The 24710-nt window shown below is 39.8% G+C and overlaps 1 protein-coding gene and 1 pseudogene across 5 annotated transcripts in view; both read left to right on the forward strand.

Annotated features, from left to right (window-relative positions):
* The window catches only part of NFIA (nuclear factor I A), a 389302-nt gene that overhangs the window by 292245 nt on the left and 72347 nt on the right, over window positions 1–24710 (forward strand). For all 5 annotated transcript variants that reach the window (XM_012442494.2, XM_012442496.3, XM_012442491.3 and 2 more), the window contains exon 7: window positions 12320–12448. In XM_012442494.2, coding sequence (XP_012297917.1) covers window positions 12320–12448 — 129 coding nt within the window. The remainder of the gene's footprint in view (window positions 1–12319; window positions 12449–24710) is intronic.
* LOC135273547 (U2 spliceosomal RNA) lies at window positions 21925–22052 on the forward strand (annotated as a pseudogene).

Here is a 24710-nt window from a genome sequence, read left to right on the forward strand (position 1 = left end):
ATTCAAGGAATGGCAACTCAATACGCATTTCGAATTAGAAGGGTCTTCTGCAGCACCAGATTATTCTGCCATGTTAGCTAGCCCCACCCAGAAGTCACTTAACTATGATTAGCTTCCAAGATTAATGGATTCTAGGATATCATGATTACTTAGGACTTAATGCCAGTCAGAACTTGCCATCTGCCTTTCAGCCATTTCGTGAACCCAGCGGAAGAGAGCATTTGTCAAAATGGCTGTGTAACGTCTCTCATGTCTGGACACTCTTTAGGGACTTACATAAGCAACACTTCATGTTCTAATGTCAAAATACACGTGTAAGGCTTAAGAGTAGTATAGGATGCTTAAGAATGCTTTTCAGGGCCAGTTATTCTTTGATATTTATCACTTCATGGTGGTGACACCTGCTTCTAATTTTAAGAGCTCTTTCTTCCAGTGGATTTTTTTTCCTTCAGAAATCTTATCCTCAAAAGACTTAACTAGCAATTTTTCTCCTTTTGACGTGCTTGATGTTTTTATGAGTTTGTCCATCAGCACTGAAACTTGAACATACCTTTAGTTTAGAAGAAAAATAAAATCCTTGTGACACACATTTATTATATTGGGTCACGTAAATTTTTGCCCTGACCACACATTTGAAGACTTTTACAGAGATATGATTTATTAGAAATGTCATTATCTGCCACTTGGCCTACTTGATAGTTGTCTTAAGTTGACAAAAGCTATAGACATAGATAACTTCTTCCTTGAAGGAGCGATTCAGTAAATAACTTTCACCCAATACGCTTATTTGGTTGTCGTTTACCCCCAAGGACCAGGTTGGTGGCCATTGTCATTTGAGAGTTAGTAAGTGGAAGGACAAAGAGAGGAACCTAGTCTTGTCTCTTTAGAGACATAGGGAAATAGTCCTTTGGTTTGGGGGTAGCTGGCCTAGCTGTAGTGCTCAGTGTGGTTTGCTTTCTTGTTTTTATCTTGTATAAAGACCTTTTCCTCACAAGTGCTGGATAAAGTTCATTGCATGAGTAGAAGAAACTGCAGAAGATGGTATATAGCTAACAGCCCGTTCTGATTGGTCTATGCAGAGTTGCCTGTATAAAATTGGATCCTTGTGTTCGGTTCCAAAAAAAGGTGTGAATGTGAAGAAGAAGTGTTAAATCATGACTCCAGAGAAAATGTCGGCCATGAGCAGTTTTTAGTTTAAGTGAAAACCAAACTTTAGGATTTGGACAAATAAGACAAGGAGGAAAAAGGGTGAATCATTAACTCCACTAGAAAAGGATGGTGGTGATCAAGTTTCACCCAGCTTGAATGAGATACCCAGCAAAGACTGTGACTGATGGCACTAACTCATTTACTTAATTGATATGCAAAACTCTGCCAAGCATTTACCCTTCGTGTCAAATAAGTAATTTTTAATAAAATATTTTGAAGATATAAAGACAGTTAAGAAAATAGCATGCTTTTTAATAATTGCACTCATAAGTAAATGGATCATTACGTTGTCACAAAGAATGACAGCGAGCAGAAACAGCCTGCTAATCCCTCTTAGATAAGTATTTAACATAATTAGACAGACACCATCTCTTCTGTTGAATGTACCATTAATCATTAGAAGTGCAACTTTACACAGCACACTTGTTTCTGATATGTCATTGTTGTTAAAAAAAAAAGCAAACTATTTTGTCAGATACTGTGCTTCAGAAAATGACTCATGTAGTTGTGTGATTTACATAAATACAGTTATTTCCCTTTTTATTGTTTTTTGTTGGGTTTAATAGTGTTTAATAGTAGTGTGGTCCTTTTACTTCCATGAAGCTGCATTTGAGGTTAGTGGTTCATTCATTTTGTTTTGCAAAATATCAGTATAATGAACATACTTGAATTTGAAGTATTTTTAAGCTTTGAAGTGATCTTTGGCTCATCTACCTAAACTGACGGCACAACTCTCAGAGAAAGGTTTTCTTACAAGGAATAGGCTGGAAATTTTCTGCGTTAAATAAGAGCTCAAGAGAGAACCTCTTTCTATAAAAAAAATTGAGGTTAACATGATGGAATGTATTGCCCTCTTCCAGTATTCATAAACACTACCTATAAAAAAATTCATTTTCTTTTGCTATGTAGCTTCTAGCTTGAACTATGAACTACTGAATACTTATAAAGTGATAGCAGCTCAATTCATTGCACAATGCTACCTTCCCACTTTCTCAGCGACTCCAAGGCCTTCGAAGGCAAAGAATGGGGTTACTGAAGGATGGCAGGCAGATTTCACTAAAGTAACAGGTGGAGGTCAAAGCAGTTTATTTGTGGGATGAACAGAGTGCAGAGATGAAAAAGCAAATGCTTTGCCATAATAAGATTTAGCAAGAAAATGCTGACGACACGAAGCCTTAGATTCTAGCTGACAGAACCTTTTCTCGTGTTTATTACTTGATTTCACAGTTCAAGCAATTTGAAGAGGCCTAAAATTTTCCTTCTTTTTCCCCTATGAAATGTTTCGACCAGTTTCAAATTTTTACTTTAGCTGGGTGCTCTGCTTGTATCCAAGGAACACGGGGACTGATGGAGCTCCAGCACAGGCATATCCCAGACATGGAGCCTCGCAGACTGTGCATCTCCTTCAGATTACATTGTATCCATAGGACCCTTAAACTCCAGCTCTCTATCATGTTTTAACTGACAGAAGAGAGTATATTTAAGTAAATACTGCAGTTCACATCATCAAGGCTAATTTTATATGCCAACGAAAGTATTTATAAGGGTGTTTACCAAGTTTGAACACTGGGTTACTTCCAGCTTGTTGGAGATGTAGAGGAAAGACTTTCATTTTTTTTCCCCCATTATACAATTCTATATTTGTACAGTGAATATATTTCACTTCTGGAACTTAAGAAAAAGACTAAACATGCTGAAAAATACAAAATAAAGTTTGCCTGCTGTTGTACAGCATGATCGAAAAAGGGATCTGGTATCATATCATATAGACCAGAACTGTCCAACAGAACTTTCTGCAATGATAGAAATGTTCTGTGTCTATAGTATCCAATATTCTAACCGTGAGCCACATGTGGCTACTGAGCCCTTGAAATGTGGCTATGCTGAGCAACTGAATTTTTTAATTCATTTCATTTTAATTAATTTAAATTTAAGTAGCCACATGTGGCCAGTAGCTTCCATATTGGGGAGGGCAGATATAAATCAAACATATGTATGATTGAGTTTTTTACTATTCAGCTGGATATCTAAGCAGAATGAATAAAACATTATGCTATTTTATACTATGTGTATTGTTTATGCAAAGAAATAATTTGGTTTTCTCAGAAATGTCTTCTTTATCCCCAGTCCTTCTGTGAATGCATATAATTGCTATGTTGAGCCAAAATCAGTCCTTCCCTGAACACATGGGGGGATGGGATGGCTAGGGGGCAGATGGAATGCATAGGGAATCTCCAACCTCTTGTAAGTATATGGAGCATGTAACACAATTTTTTTTATTTCAGTCCTGTCACTGGGGTGTCTGTGTTTACCTTGAAAGGAGAGGAAATCCCCCAACTAGTCAAGAGATTTTATTTTTGGCCCAGAAACCAGATTTTTATATGACATTTTCCTTGTGTCTATTCTTTACTCTCTCTGGTTGTAAATTTTCACTCACAAATGAACATTTGGAATATATTATAGAACTCATCATTTCTTTCCCCCTGAATAATCCATATAATTTTTACTCCGTACTCCCATTTTTTTTAAATGGAAGAAATCACTGGTGTCCCCAAGCCATTTAAATTACCTGAACTTCTTTATGATGTGATAATTCTTTGGGGGTCCTTTTAGCTCATTTTAAATGGTTGCATATAGAGTAAGAAGGATAAACCTCAAAAGCTATATTAACTTTCATTTGTGCTCTCTATCATAAAAATGATTTTAAAACATTTTTATTCACTGAAAAAGGCAAAAAGTCAAAATAGTCTGAGACTGTTTTACCTTTTTATTGTTGAGTGTGCTAATCATAAAAAAGTATATTAGAATGAACCCTAATGAATTTTCCCATTAGGACACAAATCTAACAAACGTGCAGTGTCTTCAACGACCTCGCTGTATCACGCAGCCTGTGTTTATGCTCACCACAACAGAATGGTCCCTTCACTGTGGGATTCTTCCGTCCAATCACAGCCTTTATTTGGCATCATGGTAAGAGACAATCTCATTACAAGGTATACTTTAAACAGTTCTAGAAAGGTTCTGTTCCTGCCTATGGGGGAATTATTAGAGTGCAGTATAGCTCTGCATCTGGAAGAGATGTGTCTGAGTGTAAATCTGATGGTGGATGACTTGCAAAAGATGGTGCTGGTACTCAGCATTCATCCTGGGCTTGAGAAATGTCGCTGAAATCTGTGCTGACACCATTAGTCACAGACATGACTGGGCTGTCTGTTCCCTGCACTTTGCTCTGGTGGAGCAGGGGACTCTGAATGCCTGAGTGTAAAAAAGAAGAGTCACAAAGCAGTTAGCATCATTTAGACTTGGAATGTTTGCAAGAAGAAAAATGTTGAAGTGTCATTAATAGTTCAGATTTAAATCAGCTCATGATGGGTTTGTATCAATAAGATAAGGAAGTAGTACTCCCCCACACCCTCACCCAGAAGTTGGCATCTTGGTATCATGGTACACTGAAAGGAACAAGAGCTTTGGTTTCCTGGGTTCAAATCCTGGCTCCTCCACTTAGTAATTGTGTAACCTCTCACCTTCTTAAGGACTCCTCTCCCTCAGGCACCCTCTCTCCTTTGAGTCATGGCTTTCTGCCTGTCTGCTGGACCATTCCTATCAGTAGACAAGCATGCTGGACTCTCCCACCTTCGGAAAGCTATCCCTTGCTTCCCTCCCTCTTCCTGTAGCCACTATCCTGTTTTTCTGCTCTCCTCTGCAGATTCCTCCCTCATTTCATGGGAGTTGACTGTACCATTTTCCCTGTTTCTTCACTTCCACTGACTTTATAAACTGCTCTTTCCTGTCTTCTGTGTGCCTCACTCTCCTACAACTCACTTTTCAAGACTGTTAGAAACATTCTTGTTGCCAAATGCAGCAGACCCTTTTTCCTCATTACACATGATCTCTCAATGGCATTCAACTCAATTGATTGCAACCTTCTCCCTGAAACACTTCTCAGTTTCTTTAAAGACATACTTTCCTGTGAGTTAAATGCCTCAACTTAGTTGCCTGTTTTGATGCTGACTTTAGACAGTCAGGGGCCTTCCTTGATTTTACAAAGTACTGAATTCTAAATAATTGCGTGTGCTCTAGCCTCTGGTTAAGTGAGCTATTTATTACTGCATTGTAATATATACTCTAGGCTTGGACACTATCAATAAGTCTTAAGAGGAGAATTTTTTCCTTTCTTGTTATAGATAGAGATGTAACATGGTTTGCAGGAGGCTTTATTGAGGAAGCACCTTGTTGAACAGGCAAGAGGCCGATTGTAAATATAAAACGTGTATATACCCTTGCAAGTGAACATCTCCGGTCATTATCGTCTTCTAAATCTATGTGATATTTATTTTGTGGAGGTTCTGTGTTAACATTGCTGATAATTCATTCAGTGTGTGTTTGATAAAATCCTAACTGATCCCTACTAAGGCCAAGAAAAAACTTTGATGTATAAGACAAATGATTCCTAGTATACTTCAGAGTGGGGTTTTTTTGCATACACTTTTGTATCTGATATACCCTTCCTTTGATTTTTTTTTCCCCTTTGGATAACCAAATTTAAAACTTCAACTATAAATATACTTTATTGACTTAAACAGGACAATCTTTTTATAGTATACTAGGGAAACTACATGAGAGTTTTTAAAAAATGTTTGCACTTTAGAACCAGAGAGACCTGGACCTGCAGTACCATCTAATAGCTGTATGATCTTAGACAAATTGCTTAACATCACTTCATATCTGATTTCTGTAACATTAAGTTATTGGTAGATAGGATAATAATACCTACCTATCTGAGATGAAAATGTTAGAATTTGAGGTCAGGCACAGTGGCTCACACCTGTAATCCCAGCACTTTGGGAGGCCAAGATGGGTGGATCACCTGAGGTCAGGAGTTCGAGACCAGCCTGGCCAACATGGTGAAACTCCATCTCTACTTTAAAAAATACAAAAATTAGCTGGCCATGGTGGTGCATGCCTATAGTCCCAGCTACTCAGGAGGCTGAGGCAGGAGAATCACTTGACCCTGGGAGGCAGAGGTTGCAGTGAGCCGAGAGTGCACCACTGCACTCCAACCTGGGTAACAGACCAAGACTCCATCTCAAAAAAAAAAAAGAAGAGAAAATATAAGGATTTGAGATCTCTGTAAGTGCATGGCACATAGTGGGTATTCCATAATTTGTAGCTTTTATTATTTTCATCCTGGTTTTTGAAAGTGATTGATATGCATGGATTTAATCTCTCTAGCTGCCTCCTGGCTCTCTTGAGGCCACTCAATGGAAGAAGGCTTCCAGTTGCCTTTTAGCCTTTAAGTTGGATGTAATAGTTGTTCTGGTAGTAACAGTTATAAAAATAGGTTGTTGGGAATTAGATGTGACAGTGAACAGGACACTATCCAAGTCGTGAACAATCAAACTTACAACATTTTGGGGTCCTCTCTAACCTGCTTATTATATTGGATTTAAAAACTAAAATTCTGAGGTTGCTTGCTTTCAGAGTTTCTCTCTGTTTGTGACTGTAAATGAACATTATTGAAACTAAACTTTCTATTCTTGACTTTGTCACTTTAAAGAAAGGAACATACACACCAGTTAAATCTTCTCTGACAACTTGAATTACATCTCCCAAACTCCTGCGACAGACAAGATAAGGTCCTGCTGTCCTGAGCAGCACTTACTGGGGATAATTTTCACAGGAGAATGAATTTTTGGATAGGTCCTCTAACAAAGTAAGCACAAACAAACACTGACAAGTTATAGTTTCCTTTTGAAAAATCCAGCATGTTGTTCAGTTGTCACTGGAATAACTATAGTTGATGGTGATCCCTTCTCTTCCATTCCTGTTAATGTTGCAGCTCCTTTGACTCCTAAAAATACCCACTTTAAGATGATCCCTAAGAGAAAAACCAGCATTGTACTTCCCGATGATTCCTGTAGTGTTTCCTTACTACTGTCACTATAGCGTTCTTGGTCAAAGTATTTGAAAAATATTATAACTTGGGGATAGGGGAGAGGTGAAATTAATTATAATTTGTTTCCCTCTTTCTTCTTTTTATTTTATGTAACATCAAATTGCAGTGAAAAATTGCCTAAAACAGGCTGGGCATGGTGGCTCATGCCTGTAATCCCTGCACTTTGGGAGGCTGACACAGGTGGATCACCCGAGGTCAGGAGTTCCAGACAAGCCTGGCCAACATGGTGAAACCCCATCTCAACTAAAAATACAAAAAAAAATTAGCTGGGTGTGGTGGCGGGCACCTGTAATCCCAGCTATTTCGGGAGGCTGAGGCAGGCGAATCACTTCAACCCAGGAGGCAGAGGTTGCAGTGAGCCGAGATCACGCCATTGCACTCCAGCCTGAGCAACAAGAGCAAAATTCTGTCTCAAAAAAGAAAGGAAAAAAAGAAAAATTACCTAAAACAAACCTTAATCTCTTAGGGGAGAGCCCCAGAATTTGTTTTGGGTTTTTTTTCACATCACTCAATCTGATTTTGTTACTGATGTTTCTCGAAAGAATCTGGAGAAGTAGAAATTTTCAAAAGTGTTTATGTCCTTGGAAATTACCACTTTCTAGCTCCTTTTCTAAGAATACATCTTACCATTTTCTCTGGGTGAGTGTAGGCTAGTGGAAGACTTCACAACCTAGGATGGATTAGGTAAAAGTAAGGGAAACGTTCAGAATTGTAGAGAGTAATTATTGTACAATAAACATCTTTAATGCACACATGGCTAGCATTGCAGTAGTCTTATATTTGAATATCATGGCGTTTTCCGTTGCTGCAGAACAGATTTTCACAGAGTTAGCAACTTGAAACAACACAGAGTTATTAACATTATCTCACAGTTTCCATGGGTCAGGAGCCTGGGCCAGCTGAACTGGATCTTCTGCTTGGGTTATACAAGGCTGCAGTGAAAATGTTCTTCAGACTCCATTCCTTCTGGCGCTCAAGGGCCTGTTACAAGTTCTCATGATTGTTGGCAGATTTCAGTTGCTTGTGGATTTGGGACTAAGGTCCCTGCTTTCTGAAAGCTAACTGTCAGCAAGGGGTCCTACTCAACTCCCGGAGGCCCCTGCAGTTCCTTGCCGTGTGATGGTCACAGGCCCTTTCACAGTATGACAGCTGACTTCTTCAAAGCCTGAAGAAGAATCTCTCTCAGACTTCTAGTTCCTTTTCTATAGGGCTCACCTGATTAAGGCAGGCCCACCAAGGATAATCGATTTTTTTTTTTTTCTTAACTCAAACTCACCTGATTGGGGACCTTAATTATATCTGCAGAAGTCTTTTGCAATATAACATAACTAATCAATATAATCACCTTTGTGGTATAATATAACCTGTTGACAAGAATCTTCATTTGTCATATTCACAAATACCTCACACATGCAGGGGAGGGGATTATATAAGGCATCATTAAACAAGGCTGGGAACTAGGAAGCCATTATAGAATTCTGAATACCACAATTTTTTTCTTGAGATAAGGTCTCTCTCTGTTGCCCAGGCTGGAGAGCAGTGGTATTATAGCTCACAAACTCCTGGGTCCACATGATCCTCCTGCCTCAGCCTCCTCAGTAGCTGGGACTGCAGGCATATGCCACCGCAGTCAACTGACTTTGAAAAAATAATTTTTTTGTGGAGACAGAGTCTCACTATATTGCCCAGGCCGCTCTCGAACTCCTGGCCTGAAGCGATCTTCCTGCCTCAGCCTCCCACAGTGCTGGAATTATAGGCATGAGCCACCAGCCCAGCCTGACTACCACAAATACTAATGATGAATTTGAAGAAATCTTTGTGAATACTGCATTTGGCCTGTATTTTTGAGGTGTTCTTGTTGAACTTTACACTTATAAGTACTTCCAAAGATCAAAGCCACTACATGACTAGAATCCCATATATGTTTGCCCTTGTCTACTGAATACAATTTGGAATGACTCACATAGCCTAGAAAAATGGCAGACTAGAGGGAAATTCAGAATAGAGGGAAATTCAAAATTAAAAAATTCTGGATGTTCAGAAAACCAGTGACAAGCCAAAGGCCTTCTTGAAATGTATCTCCAATTCTGCTTACTGTCATTGGGTTCTTTATACCAATCAAAAGGATGAAATGTCCCATTGAAACAAAACATTATACTGTATTTCTGCTTCTCATTCTACAAAACGCTTTATTTTTCTGTATTGAACTTTGAAGTAACATTTCATTTGCTCCAGAAAAGGGGTAGGATTCCTTCATCCATAATCTTTTTTTAAAAAATCTGATACTGCTAGAAAATACATTGAAATTAAAATTTTAATTGATTAAAAGAAAGCCAATCAGTCATTAATCTGTACAGTAATTTTGTAACAGTTGTACATAAATAATTGGCAAAAGAGATTTTAAAAAGGAGTTTATTTTTAAAGTAATGTACAGAACTAAATTTGATTTCAAAAATAAAAGCCAAGATTAATGTTCTCTAGCTTTTAACATAGAGCAGTTTACTAGCATTTTGGAATTTCATCTGGTCAATTAAGTATACAAAGCAAATTAACCCAAACATACATTATGCATGTGGAGAAAATATTAAAGTATATTATAAGGGAATGTGCTCAATACGAGTCTTTAAAAATTGAAAACACAAAGTAATTTTGAGATTCATGACAGCCTTAGGGTTCATATTACTTGACTGTGATAAATTTAGAAGATTATACATAGTTTGGCTGGTTGTTGCTGCATGCCAACAGTATTTCTTCCCTCTTTAACCCTTGCAAAGAAGATTTAAATTTTGCTGTTTTTGAACTCATTTACTAACTTGGTCATTCTTGATACTTGTTATTGACCAAATTTTACTTACAGTTCCTTTTAGAAGCATAAATAGTGGATTTCAATCATGTCAACATTTCTGTAGTATTTAGAATGGCATACATTAGAAAACATGAATTTTTCAAAAAAATCATAACTTTTTCTTGAGTCCAACCATTTATTGTCATCAATAAGATTAGTTAAGATCCTGGATTTCATCAGTGATTCCGTTGTCTGGAGAAAAAAAAAAATCTACCATCTTTAAAGTTTTGATTTTTTGTTTTATTATCTGTTCTGCTTCTGCTTTATGACACATAGTTCAGGCATTTGACTAAATTTAGATCAGTGGAATGGTCGGCAGCCTATAAATTGGTCTACAGAGAAAGAGTCAGATGAGTTGGGTGATTTGTTTACATTTTGGTAGCTTTTTATTTCTTTAATTTTTTTATTTGAAATCTCCTCCTTAGTGTAATTACATGATGATACCTGAGGTGAGGTTACTTGCAGTGAATAGATCTCAGTGCATCCTACATTAGAAGCTCGATATGGTGTGACTGGTTACTGATTCAGCAAGCAACAAATATAACTAATATAAGTCACTTGACTTAGTGACTTCAATTTTAATTCAAATCACATGGATATTGATCTAGAAAGGATCTGATTCAAATTTGTCAAATTAGTGTGAAATCACATACCACTCCATATTGTACTTACGTCTGACTATGCAAAAGTGTTTACCAATTTGCAGTTTGTTTCTTTATTGGTGTCAAAACTCTAAGCTCTGCTATGTTTAAGCATCTAAATGTAAGCTACAGATAACGCTGAGACCTGCACAAGTACTTTAAATATCTTTTCAGACCATTTGGGTGTTTCAGATTCTTGAATGTCTTGGACATAGAGGAGAACAAAGCAGACAAGGACGCTGTCCTTATCAAATCTGAGTCACTCTCAAAGGTCATGTTGTAGAATCGCGTTAAGGAAATCTGTGATCAGAAATAACAAGGACATTTTGAGATACAGGCCAAACTAACGAAATTTCTGGACAGATCTATACCTATAAAGTGCTTGGCACAGTGCATGGTACTCAGTAACAGTTACATGTTAATATCATTATGATTTTTATTACTTACTTTTCCGGTTCACCCGAATAGTTCTCTGGTCATGGGCAGAACACAGCACATGTAAACATGTATAAGTAAAATGGATTTTGGTTCTTTTAACATCAGTGTAGACCGGTTTTGTGCTACAACCTTAAGAGAGCCCAAATTTGTCTCCTGATGTAGAGACTAGGAGTCACTTCTTTTATTTTTATATCCAAATTTTCGTTGTTTTAATTGGCACCCTACCAAACTGATAGGATGCCTCCAGTTAGGTATGTCAACGTGGTTGCTGAGAACATTACAAAATCCAGTAATTACAAGGCACTGTTCCTCCATTATTTTCTTCCCAAAGCATTTTCTATGCTGGAACTGCTGTGAAAATCTTAGACAAAATAGTAAAAATACTATTTTTAAAAACAAGCTTTTATTGTATTAACATGAAAGCAATATATGTTCATCATAGAAAAGACTAGTAAGCAAAATGAAGGCAATAAAAATCACCCAAATTCAACGCAGAAGGAGAACTGCTGTTATAGTTTATGCGTGCTGCCTTCCAGTTCTTTCTCTGTGCATAGAAATACTCTTTTCAATGGCGTCATAACATCCTATTTTATAATTGCCTTTTTCAATTAACATGATATCAGAAATGCTTTGCCACATCACTCTCGGACTGGTTACACTGGTTTTACCATACTTATTTAACCAGTCCCCAATTGTAGGGCATCTAACATTTTTTTACTTTTTTTTTTCTTTTTTTCTATTCATTGAATGAACAACGAAGTTGCCATTGTTGAGGGTATTCTTACGTTAAAACAGCTAGATTATTTAAAATATGAAGAAAGTAATTTGGTGTCAAAGCAAGGTAACCAACAAGATGAAATGATTGCATGTGAAGTCCTCATGAGCACAGATGGTCTCCTTCTTGGGGGTCCCAGAGGTCACAGACACAACAACTTTTAGGGAACACTGGAAAAGTTGAACCCTGCATTATCAGAGAAGATCAATCAATCCAAAAGGGACTGTGATTAAGTAGACTAAAATGAAATCAAATACAGACCGACTTATCAGGGGACTATTCTGTCACCTCTTTGTTCCTGTGACAAATAATGCGAAGCAGTTAAAGCATCTTTTGCCTTCAGAGGTGGATTCATTTTTTGGTTTGTTTTTAATTCTTTCAATGTTATCTTTTAGGTTGCACAAACCATTGTTGCATGAATTAAAGTGTACTTACCAGTTGATCCTTCTTCCCAGGAATGCCATCTCCAACCACACTGAAGAAGTCGGAGAAGTCTGGTTTCAGCAGCCCCTCCCCTTCGCAGACCTCCTCCCTGGGAACGGCGTTCACACAGCATCACCGACCTGTCATTACAGGACCTAGAGGTGAGCTGCTCCACAGGGACCCTTGGTTGTGCTTCTGTCGTGGCCTTTGGAGCCAAGTAGCAAAATGAGAGACAGTGAGGACTCCCCCTCAATGCTCCTGAGGCAGTGAATGTTCCAATTTCTTATTCTTAGAGGCAGCCTTGGAATTTTAGAAACCAAAGCGATTTGGCATCAAATGTTTTGTCCTTTCCTAAGGCAAAAAGGGACCAAACCTGTTTGTTTGCCAGTGAGATTTTTGCAGAGAGATGAGAAGTAAATTGAATTGAATCAAAATCAGATCTGTTCTACAAGGGGTGTGTGTGTGTGTGTGTGTGTGTGTGTGTGAGAGAGAGAGAGAGAGAGAGAGAAAGAGAGAGAGAGAGAGAGAGAGAGTATATATTTCCATGTGGTCAATTACCTGTTTTCAAGTAGTGGCTTTTTTTCATTCTCTCATCCCTGCTGATTCTCTTTCCATAAAACATGATTTCAATATGTGGCATTTTATGTTGAGGTTGTTTGCATCAGGGTGTTGACGAGCGGTCTTCATTCACTCCTTTTGAAGTGGTAGATAGTTTGTCTGGTTTTCATTGCAGTGTTTTCATTATTTTTGTCTCATATGCTTTTAAGTTTATTATTAAAATGTGTCCACAAGAAATATGATTTGTATTTCACATTAAAGACAAGGCTTAAACCTCAAGAGAATGTCAACAAATCACTTAACTTGATCTTATTGCAAGATAAAAATATTTATTATTTTGTTTATGAAACTCCCACAGTAGGAGTATGAATAATTGTAACCACGTTTGCCTTCCTTTATCAGATTTTCTTTTAGGTAGGTCTATGATCCACCAGCTGGTATCATAAAACATCCTAGAAAGTTATGATCTCTTGTCTGCTTTGACATACGCCTGTGGAAACTGATATTTCTTGCATTAATCTCAGTGTTAGTCCCACAAATCTGAATCCCTTTATGAGTATGTTCTGTGTACATCTCAGGGAAATATGGCGGGTGAGAGGGCTGTCCAGTGCACACATAGAAATCGCATTGAAGCAAGTAAGCATTTTAACTACTGTGGGAAGCAACTTCTTTATAATTATGAAACTTACTTGCTTCATCTTTAAACTTCTTGTGATCATTGGTAGAACTTTCTCAAGATCCCTTATTATTTCATTTGTGTGTATGTGTGGTATAATCAGAGTGGCTTACTATCTATATATAATTTGAAAACCTGAATCAGAATTAGATTATAAGGTTCCAGAATGAGGCTTATTAAATAGTATTAAGGCATTATTCTCATAGTTAACATTCATTGAGCATATAAACTGTACTGAGGGATAAGAGCTATGAAGCCCTTTTAGTCAGAATATTTATGGCCTCAAGGAGATGAGGCATGTGTTGTTTCTCATCTTTCTGTGGTCAGGTTAACATATTCTAAATGCTAACTGAATGTTCAAAGTTTCTGCCAGCGCTCAGTGTTGAGGGGACCATGGAGGTTCATGCACTCTTTAAACAAGGATTTGCTGAGTGCCTGTATAGACACTGGGACCAGTGGTTCCTGTCCTTACAGAGCGTGTGATCTACTGCAGAAGAGAGGCACAAGGAAATAAGCAAGTAAAAGATGATGGGCCAGGCGCTGTAGCTCACACCTGTAATCCTAGCACTTTCTGAGGCTAAAGCAGGCAGATCACTTGAGCTCAGGAATTCAACACCAGCCTGGGCCACATGGCAAGACCCTGTCTAGAAAAAAATACAAAAATGATCCAGGCATGGTGGCAAGTACCTGTAGTCCCAGCTATTCAGGGGGTTGCGGTGAGAGGATTACTTGAGTCCAGGAGGCAGAGGTTCCGTAAGCCACTGCACTCCAGCCTGCATGACACAGTAGACAATGTCTCAAAGAAAAAAAACAAAAAAAAAACCTGATGTGGAATGTGCTATTACTTATCACCTTGTATCAAATAAAGCAACTTCAGGCCGGATGTGGTGGCTGACACCTCCAATCCCAGCACTTTGGGAAGCTGAGACAGACAGATCATTTGAGGTCAGGAGTTTGAGACCAGCCTGGCCAACATGGTGAAACCCCGTCTCTACTAAAAATACAAAAAATAGTTAGCTGGGCATGGTGGCACATGTCTGAAAATCCCAGCTACCTTCACAAGGCTGAAGCAGGAGACTTCCTTGAACCCAGGAGGCAGAGACTGCAGTTAAGCCAAGATGGCACCACTGCATTCTAGCTAGCCTGGGCAACAGAGCACGACACTGTGTAAAAAAAAAAAAAAAGAGAGACTTCAAAGTATAAATAACATTGAAGTCAAATCTTAAAAGATGCTTAGATAAATGGAGGGCCATCCCAAGCAAAGGAAAGATTTGTGGTGTGGCAAATTAGTAAGAACTGAGAAGAACAGTATGCTAACCATCAGGAGAGCTGGGTAGGCTGCCTCTTTTCCTTCCTACTTACCTTCCGGGTTTTTTAATGTCCTCATCAATACAATGGGTTGTACTGTATTCAGTACCACTAATGAATGAAACTTTCATTCAATACTACTAATGAATGACCCTTTCTTCCCAATCTTGTATTCTTTTACAGAAACAATAATAAAACAGTATTTGTGGAGATTCCTTGAAGAGCATAATGTAATCTGTATATATTATCCTTTAGTCAGTAAATATGAAGAGTATCTAATATTTGTCTTGCCTTAAAACCGTAGTTCTAGAAATTATTATCACAAGCACTTCCCCAGGAGTACAGGTTGAGAGCTTCTTCATGCTAGATGACTAAGTACATTTGCTAAAATGACCCACGCTGGGTTGAACCAGGGCAGACCTCCTTACCTCACAGCATAATGAGTTGCAATCTATTCATATTCATCCATAAAATTGCATTTGAGGAAATGAGAAAGATGCCTAGTATAAGAATTATGGAATACCAAAGATTCATTGCTTTTACCAGAATTCAAGATGGCTCCCAGCATCCTTGGCTCTCCTTTCAGGAAAGTCTACTCAGGTAGCTGTTCTTACTCCGCCCCACCTGGCTTGGTGGTTTGGTGAAGGGAATTGGAGTAGTTGAGATTAAACTTCAGTTGCCTCTTTATGGTAACAATCACAAGAGTTGAGATAGGCTAATGTAAGACTTTTTTTTTGGCTAAGATATTTTTTAAAAGTTGGAATTCCACCTCTCATTATTTAAGGTGTATTTGCTATGGATACTGTCTTCTCTTCATTTTTCTCTGAACTAATTCTTGGAATGATATCACCTTTGGGAGTAAGATTTGGTGTTTTAGGAAAATGAGGCCAAAATTGAGGGAGTATAACTATGGGAGTTGGTGTAGAATTGATGTCACATGTACACATAAAGGAGATTTCAACCTGTGACACTCCTTTTATTGTGCAAAGTTGTCACAACCCAAAATAGTAAATTATTAGAGAATCCAACTTTAAAAAGGCCTTGAAGAAAAGACCGTGTCCTTTATCAGGTGCCCAGGGCATGGAGCAGGGATGAGGAGGCCATTTACTGCTTTCTGGCCAGCACTAGGTTGTGAGGCTTCTGCTGCCTTCCCTGGCATTTCCCACAGGAATGCCTCAGCTAGACTAGCACCAGTTAGTAAGCAGTAACCGTCCAACACGCATCCATGCTCAGAATGGAGGTGAGCTTTTACAGAGCTACAGCAAATCAAGATCACCTCACTAAAAACACAAGGGCCTTACTTTTGACTGCAGACAGAAGCTACTTTTGGAAATTTCATGGCCACCTTATACAAAGAAAACCTCACTCTTAAGATTGCAAAGCAAGGTAGAAGCACAGGGCCTTGGAGGAAGGTAGCCTAGCACAGCGGATGTCTTTGTCTGTTTTGACTGCCAGAACAGAACACCGTAGACTGGGTGGCCTGTAAACAGCAGAAATTTATTGCTCACAGTTCTAGAGGCCGGAAGTCCAAGATCAAGACACTGGCAGCTTCTGTGTCTGATGAGGGTCTACTTCCTGGTTCATAGATGGCGTCTTCTTGCTGTGTCTTCACATGGCAGAAGGGGCAGGAGCACTCTCTTGGGTCTCTTTCATAAAGGCACTAATCCTATTCATGAGGGCCCTACCCTGTGACCTAATCACCTCCTTAAGGCCCTGCTACCTATTACCATCACATTGGGAGTTAGGATTTCAAGATATGGATCCCAGAGGGCCACAGACATTCAGCCTGTGGCAGTGATTCACACGGAAACTCAAGGGGTCAGATGGGCTGGTGTTTGAATCTCTGTCCACTACTTGGCACATTGCTTTTCTCTCTGAGCCAAAGGCTTCTCATCTCTAAGTTGGAGATCATCATCTCTGACTCAAAAGAATTGTATTATGTAAGGAGCAAAGGAAATCATGTATTTGTAGTCATTTGCACAGTGCCTGGAAGTACAGTATGAATGCAGGTCATACAGTTAAATAATCCTTTTTCATCCAGGCTTTGAAAGTATCATGTTGTCCCTACTGCCTTCACCCAGCAACATTCTGCCCACATCCCCCAGATCAGCTCAAGCACTACTTTCAAAGGGAAACCTTCTCTCTTCCACCCAGCTTGCCATCATCTCACACTCAAGCTCCTGCTGCCTTTCATGCCCATGCATTGACTCCACCAACTTCACCTGGCCTTGTTAGTTAATCTCCTGTCTCGCTACCCTCCTAGAGGAGAACCTCCAAAGGGAAGGATCCCTAACTTAGACGTTCCACTCCCTTTGTTGTGCCTCACACAGTGCGTTTTATGCTCAAATATTTGTTGAATGAATAACAGTAGTCAAAACTGCATATAAATGCATCCAAAAGACATTTATCCCCTCCCTGATCCTGATGAGTTTTCATTTCTTCAGAAGAGCCAAGGGTAATAAATGTATGATAGTTCATGCCGTACTTCCTTTTAAGAAATGTCCAAGTTGTGGAAAAACCATGGCCTTGCATCCAAAGAAAACCTATGCAAGATTCTCTAGGTAAAGCTTTCTTATTAAGAGCTATGGGCCTTCTTTATGTTGTTCTAACCACTTCCCTATTTACAGTAAAGGTAGAGATACGTGGTTTCTTAAAATGAATCCCCACTCTGATATTGGCTTTCTTTGTGGCTTTGATAAATCACTTAACCTTGTGGCCTCAGTTTGGCCATCTGTACCATGGGGATAATACTTTGCTACCTGTTTCTCTATGTGGTTAGAATTAGGTAAAGAGGTTATTTTGGAATATCCTATGGGTAGGGGGAAGATATTAAATTTCAGTAGAGGCATTTGTATATCGTTATACATTAGTATAATTACTGTGCACTTTAAGCTGAAAGATTGGGCTTTCAAGACTTTCTTTTACCACTACTTAAAATTATAACCATAGTAAAGTATTTACTGATGACTGTTTGTCTCATTCATGATAATTGAGAAAAGAAATCTTGGCCAGGCGCGGTGGCTCATGCCTGTAATCCCAGCACTTTGGGAGGCCAAAGTGGGCAGATCACAAGGTCAAGAGTTCAAGACCAGCCTGATCAACATGATGAAACCTCATCTCTACTAAAAATACAAAAACATTAGCTGGGCGTGGTGGCGGGTGCCCGTAATTCCAGCCACTCAGGAGGCTGAGGCAGGAGAATCGCTTGAACCCAAGAGGTGGAGGTTGCAGTGTGCCAAGATCGTGCCACTACACTCCACCCTGGGCAACAGAGTGACACTCTATCTCAGAAAAAAATTTTTTTTCTTGGTCTCTTTGCCTTTTCAAGAATTGTGAGTTTGCCTGGTTGATGATCTGAAGGGTCTAACTTCTTAGAGAATTCTTTGGAATAATCATCAGTTACATTTTAAAGTTTCTTAAAAGTTTAGATCTTGAAACTTCTCTTTCTGCCTCAAGTCTTTGCTGTTTTCAAGATTAAGAAGATAATGAATGATACTTTATTTAAATGCTCTGCACTGAGTAAAGCAATTCTGTGCTTTAGAGATTTCGAAACAGGGAGCAGCCTCCATGATCCACATTGAGAGGCACAATTGAAAGTAATTGAAAGAGTTATGGTCTGGAATCTTTTGCTCTAATGTGTTCCTGTATCCATGAAGAAGCTTTTTGGCTGAAAGTAACAGAATATCTGACTGAATAATGGCCTAAGAAAATAAGGAGTCATGTTTTTCTCATATGAAAACAAGTATGTGCCTAGGTGTGGTGACTCACACTTGTAATTCCAGCACTTTGGGAGGCTGAGGCAGGAAGCACTTGAGGCCAGGGATTTGAAACCAGCCTGGGCAACACAGCAAGACCCTATCTCTACACAAAATTTTACAAATTAGCAGAGCATCTGTGGTCCTAGCTACTTGGGAGGCTGAGCTGGGAGGATTGCTTGAACCCAGGAATTTGAGGCTGCAGTGAGCTATGTTGGCACCATGGCATGCACTGCAGCCTGGGCAACAGAGAAAGACCCTATCTCAAAAAAAAAAAAAGCAAGTATGTGATTCAAGACTGTCAGGGTGGCACTTGCAGTGCCATCATAGATTGAGATTTCTTCTCCTAGCCGTGTTTCAGTGGGTTGTTTTTTTGAGGTCATAGCATGGTCACTGCTCTCCTGCCTTATGTCTGCATGCCACACAGAAAGAAGGGAAAAGGTGAGGGCAAGAAGGAGCCATCAGCTTATCCTACCACTTTTTCACAGGATCTTCTGCAGCACAATCAGACTATGGTCCATGATTGCCTGTAGCTGCAAGGGAGGCTGGAAACTAAATTTTTAGCTGAGCACATGGCCACTCTCTTTAAAATTAAGGTTTTATCAGTGGGTAAATAGGGGATAAATATGCTGGTTAACAGTTAGCAACATAGTCCCCATTATTTTTACAGATGAGAAATCTGAGCTAGCCAGAACCAAGACCAGAAATCAAGTCTCCAGTTCAGTGCCTTTTCTACCGTATTAGTTGTTTCTACCTTTTTCTCCCCCACTGGGAGACATTAACTGCATTTATTTAAACAATTAGTCTGTTTTCACATTTTTAATGAGTCAAAGTCGTAACATATCCATTTAGATCTTTTGATAATCATAACATAACCTGGGCCATCACACTGAGTTTTTTTTTTTTAATAGCAGCCATAAACAAATCACTTAGCCTTTTTTATTAGCCCATGAGTCCTTGCTACTGGTAAATTCAGGATTTCTCTTAGGTGCACGCCACTTGCGAGATACTTTTTGGGGTCTGTTTGGCTTTTTTCAATATTGTATTAGCTTGCAGATACTCATTACTATCTGGGGACCCATTAATTTTTTTCCACAAATACTTATCAAGCACTTACAGTGTACAAGGTGCTCTAACAGTAGAGTGAACAAGAGAAGCATGGATTCTGTCCTTAGAGTGCTTGCCTCCTGGAGGATGAGAGGACAAGGAAACCAGCAGCTGCATTACTGTGCTGGAAGCACAGGCTGTGGTAGGAAACCAGGGGAAGGACATCTTTATGGACAACTACGGTGGCATCTGGCACTGCACAAGTCCAGACAAGCAGAAGACCTAACCCCTAGTCTCAAACAGTTTGCCTTCTCATTATAGGCACGCAAAACAAAACAACAGCAAATAAATCATGCTCTTAGATAACTAAGTACCGAAGAATTCAGACACACAAAATGCAAACATGAGGTTAAACTCCCACTTCATGAGTCAAAAAAAATACACGAAGGGAGTTTAGAAGTAAAATTGCCTTGATTCCGAAAATATGCCTAAGATACACTAAAGCAATCGCCATATAAACCAAAGATTTATTGTGCAGCTTTCAAAGAATCATTCCAGTTTCTGTTTGGAGAGGTAGTCAGAAGTTTATATGCTCTATAAACCTCTCTAAGTCCATGATCCTCCTGGCCCAAACAGGGATCTTGCTCTCAGTGATGAAACATCTGAGGGTCTGAAGTTAACAGTATCTCCCAGTTTGGCCAAGAAAAATATACCGCAGAGAATTATGAGAATTAAGATCACCTTTCAGGAAGTTGAGGTCACCAAGAAAGGTTAGAGGAGTGTGGATTCATAATATGCATAGACAATAATAGAGGAGCGGGGAAGGAGAGGTCAAATAGGAGGGCAACAGTCATCACTAGATGGCAGAGGACCCATTAGGGCAAGGACCACATCTTTATCATTTATCTCTGAATCCCTCTGCCTTGTGCCTGGCATAAGGAAAACACTCAATAAATATTTGTCTAATAAATGAATGAATGCATGGATTTGATTGAAGGCAAACAGAGAAAGTTTGAGAATAATAGGGAGTTCTTTCCTTCTCCACTGTATGGTAATATAATATTCAAGTGCATGTGTTCAGCAGCATGTAGAGAGAGGCGTAGCATGTTTTAAGTGCTCAGTATATATTTGATTGTTGGGAGACAGGGTCTGTCTCTGACACACAGGCTGGAGTGTAGTGACACAATCATGGCTCACTGAAGCCTCGAACTCCCAGGCTCAAGGAATCCTCCTGCCTCTGCATTCTGAGTAGCTGGGACTACAGACGCATGCCACTATGCCCAGCTAATTTTTAAAAATGTTTTGTAGAGACAGGGTCTCACTATGTTACCTAAGTTGATCTCAAACTCGTAGGCTCAAGCAATCCTTCTGCCTCAGCCTTCCAGAGTGCTGGGATTACAACCACAAATAAGTCATGCCCTTAGATAACTAAGTACTGAGGAGTTAAGACATACAAAATGCCAACACAAGGTTAAACCCCACTTCTTTATGAAGCAGAGCACACACACACACACACACACGCACACACACACACACACACACACACACACACAAATGGAGTTTAGAAGTAAAATTGCCTTGATTCTGGCAGGGGTGAGCCACCATGCCCCCAGCCTAATATATGTTGGGTTTTTTTGTTTTTTGGGTTTTTTTTTTTTGAGATAGAGTCTCACTCTGTCACCCAGGCTGGAGTGCAGTGGCGCGATCTCAGCTCACTGCAACCTCCACCTGCCGGGTTCAAGTGATTTCCATGCCTCAGCCTCCTGAATAGCTGGGATTACAGGCACCCACCACCACATCTGGCTAACTTTTTTGTATTTTTAGTAGAGACAGCTTATCACTATGTCAACCAGGCTGATCTCGACCTCCTGACCTCAGGCAATCTGCCCACCTCAGCCTCCCAAAGGGCTGGGATTACAGGCGTGAGCTACCGCACCAGACTGAGGTAGTTCATTCTTGCAAATAAATATTGTCAAAAGTGTCAGTTATCCATCTTTCCTAGAAAGTATTAATACTTCATAGTAAATTAAATGAGACCACCATGCCCACAAGCCCTTCCCAGACTGTTCACAAATTGAGGCTGTGATAATTAAAATGTGATTCCATTTTCTGACAGGGACACTGCTACTAACCTCCACCTTCCGGGTTCAAGCAATTTCCTGCCTCAGCCTCCTGAGTAGCTGGGACTACAGGCGCCCACCACCACACCCGGCTAATTTTTTTGTGTTTTTAGTAGAGATGGGGTTTCACTGTGTTAGCCAGGATGGTCTCAATCTCCTGACCTCATGATCCAATCATTTCTCAGTCTTTTGGCTAAGATCATGTGTAGTTATCTGTTCTTATCAGTTTATATGTTTGGTTTTAAGAGCTTCACCTTGATAGACATTAAGAGAAATGAGCTCAAAATGATTTGGTCCCCTATTTGTAGAATATTTGCTGTGGCATCATAAATTTTTCTCTCCAAACTAAGGTCCCTCCAGAAGGAACGTTCCCTGGTGCTTCACCACTACTGTAATTGTGGCACCCCTCGCCTGGCCTAGGCACCCAAGCACTAGGTTTGTTCATCTTTCTGCTATCATATCCGCAAACTACTTTGCCTCTTAGGAAAGCTTTTAACTTAGTTGTAGAACATGCTGGTGATCCACTGAATCTAATTTGTCTCTCCTGGTTTAGTGCAATTGAATCATCTCAGGAAAATGAGAAGCAATTAGGTACCTGTTGCTAACAAGGCGCTGAAATAATCTGCCAACAGACGCGCAGTGTTTATTTATTACTGGAGTATCACTTGAGAAAACATTATGTTGCCTTTCTCCAAGAAGAATTGCCAGAATTGATTTTCAAATGCAGGCCTCATAGACCTAAAAAGTACCACCTTTGAGGAGCATGGATCAGAGAAGCAAGAGGGTCTGTGAGCCCCGTTCACGGTTAGCTCCAGTGCCAGTCCCTGCCCTCACAGGCAGCATTGTGGATGGGATTTGAAGTTGCTGGACACTAAAGAGAAAAAGCAGCATTTTTTTTTTTTTTTTTTTTTTTTTGCAAAGGTCCTTTAAGCCTCAGTTCAGGAAATTATTAAATTCATTAGCCAGATACTTACAACCAGCTATTACTGCCCAGCCATAGGAAAAAAGAGTGCTAGCGAATGTTTTAAAACTACAACTAAACAGAAGTCAGGAAGCGTGTAATTAAAACTGTACCTTTACTGTATTGTAAAGAGTTTCACTGTGACATGGAAAATATTTAAAGGAGAAGGCTGTTTAGCTAATTTGTCTGCAAGTGAACTGCCTAGTGGAGAACTATCCTAAATTAACTGTAAGGCCACCCACTGAGCCACCCTCATAAAGGGCCATGGCTGCTCAGCTTGGGTTTGTGTAACGTTCAATAATTACTAGATAAATGCATAACTAAAAGCTCTATTACGCTAATAATTTGTACCGTGATAGATGTGTGGGACACCCTGCTGGGTTAATTTGTCATCCCTGCAGCAAACTTCTAAAGAGGGCTCTTCCGTAGTGGAATCATGTTAATATGCTGTCCTGGGAGGACAGGTTAGGGCAGTGAGACCACTTGGCTCCTTAATCTCTTAAAGAGGCAAAGGGCCTCCAGGGTGAGTGCTAAAGAGAATAGGGTGATTAACCCGGGAGACCTGGATTTAAACTCATCTTCACAAAGGAAGCTGCTTTCCCTTGGAATTCCATTGCCCCTTTCTCTCTGTCCCTCTCAATCACACGCAGGCCCGTGTGTCCCACTGGTGCATGTGTGCGCACAGGCACACACAGGCGTAAACCCACGTATCCGTACATAGTGAAGGCAGTGGTTCTGAGCAAGGTTTCTTAGAAACCCTCTCATTGTTAAGACTTCCTGGTATCATGCACTTGGACTGTACCTCGGATAATCAGATAAGTCCCGAGCAGTTCTTTCTTTCTGGTTCAACTTAATCTAATGTGGATTCCATGTTTAGACTCATTTATTTTCCTTTTTTATTCACCAAAGAATAAAAAATTCAAGATTGGACTTGTATCTTCTCTTTATGTGGAATGGTTTCTTCTACCTCTTTCTCTCTCACATATACACACACACACACACACACACAATTACTGTGTTAAATATGAAGCTAACATTTAAGCTTCAGTGCAGGGTTTTCAACCTCCCGTATTGACAGAATCATAAATCATGTTAAAGTTAAGTGAATTACAATAGCATGGGACTGTAGCTTGAACAATGTTTATGTAGTATCAGCTTATCATCCACGTAGGAAAGGAGGGGTGAGTGCTGATACTCGAAATGGGAATATATGGCCCTACTAATGTGCTTGCAGTATCACTGAGAGTCACCCATTCCAGGCTGCATCCTTCGTGTTACTGAAACTAGCATGTTTAACCACCCACACGTATGGAATGTTTTTTAAACTTCATATTTTTACAGTAAATTTACATTTGCCATTTCTTCATATTGAATGGTAGTTCCTTTTTCCCCCTGAAAAAATTGCTTATGTGCAAAACACATCTGAGGATCATCAGAATTGCCAGCTTCTATTACAATAATAAGGGGGCCTATGAGCAAAAAAAAAAAAAAAAATCTGAATAAATCATTTGACCTGTGAAAAATAAGCGGGAGCAGCAGAGGGCAATGAAAAGAGCGTGGGCTTTGGAGTCAGCCAGAATAGAATTCAGATCCTGGATGGCCACTTGGGGTCTGTGGCAGCTTCTGCAAGTCACTCATTCTCTGCTGGTCTTTGTTTTCCCACCTGTCCCAAATTGGAAAGGCTTTCTGGGAGGGGAAGTGAGATGACACTCGGAAAGAGCTCAGTATACAGTGAGCATCCAATACCTAGGTGTTCATTGTCTCCCAGATTCTCCCACACCCGTGTTGCTCTTCGCTTTCTTTGTCTGTAGTTCTCCTGCGATGATTCTTTGATTCCTCACATCCCATCCCCAGTTCTCTCTTTCTACCTGCTCATGTTGGTCTGGAAGGAAGAATGTGCTCCCCTTCTCAGGGAGAAGCTACACTTGCCTAGAAGAGGAGATGTGGTCTCGGGGACACGAGCAAGCCCAGTTTCCCCATCCCATGACTCTTGCACAC

The sequence above is a fragment of the Aotus nancymaae genome, unplaced genomic scaffold, assembly GCF_030222135.1.
Source record: "Aotus nancymaae isolate 86718 unplaced genomic scaffold, 86718_ANA_hifiasm-v0.15.2.pri h1tg000007l, whole genome shotgun sequence".
Taxonomy (NCBI): domain Eukaryota; kingdom Metazoa; phylum Chordata; class Mammalia; order Primates; family Aotidae; genus Aotus; species Aotus nancymaae.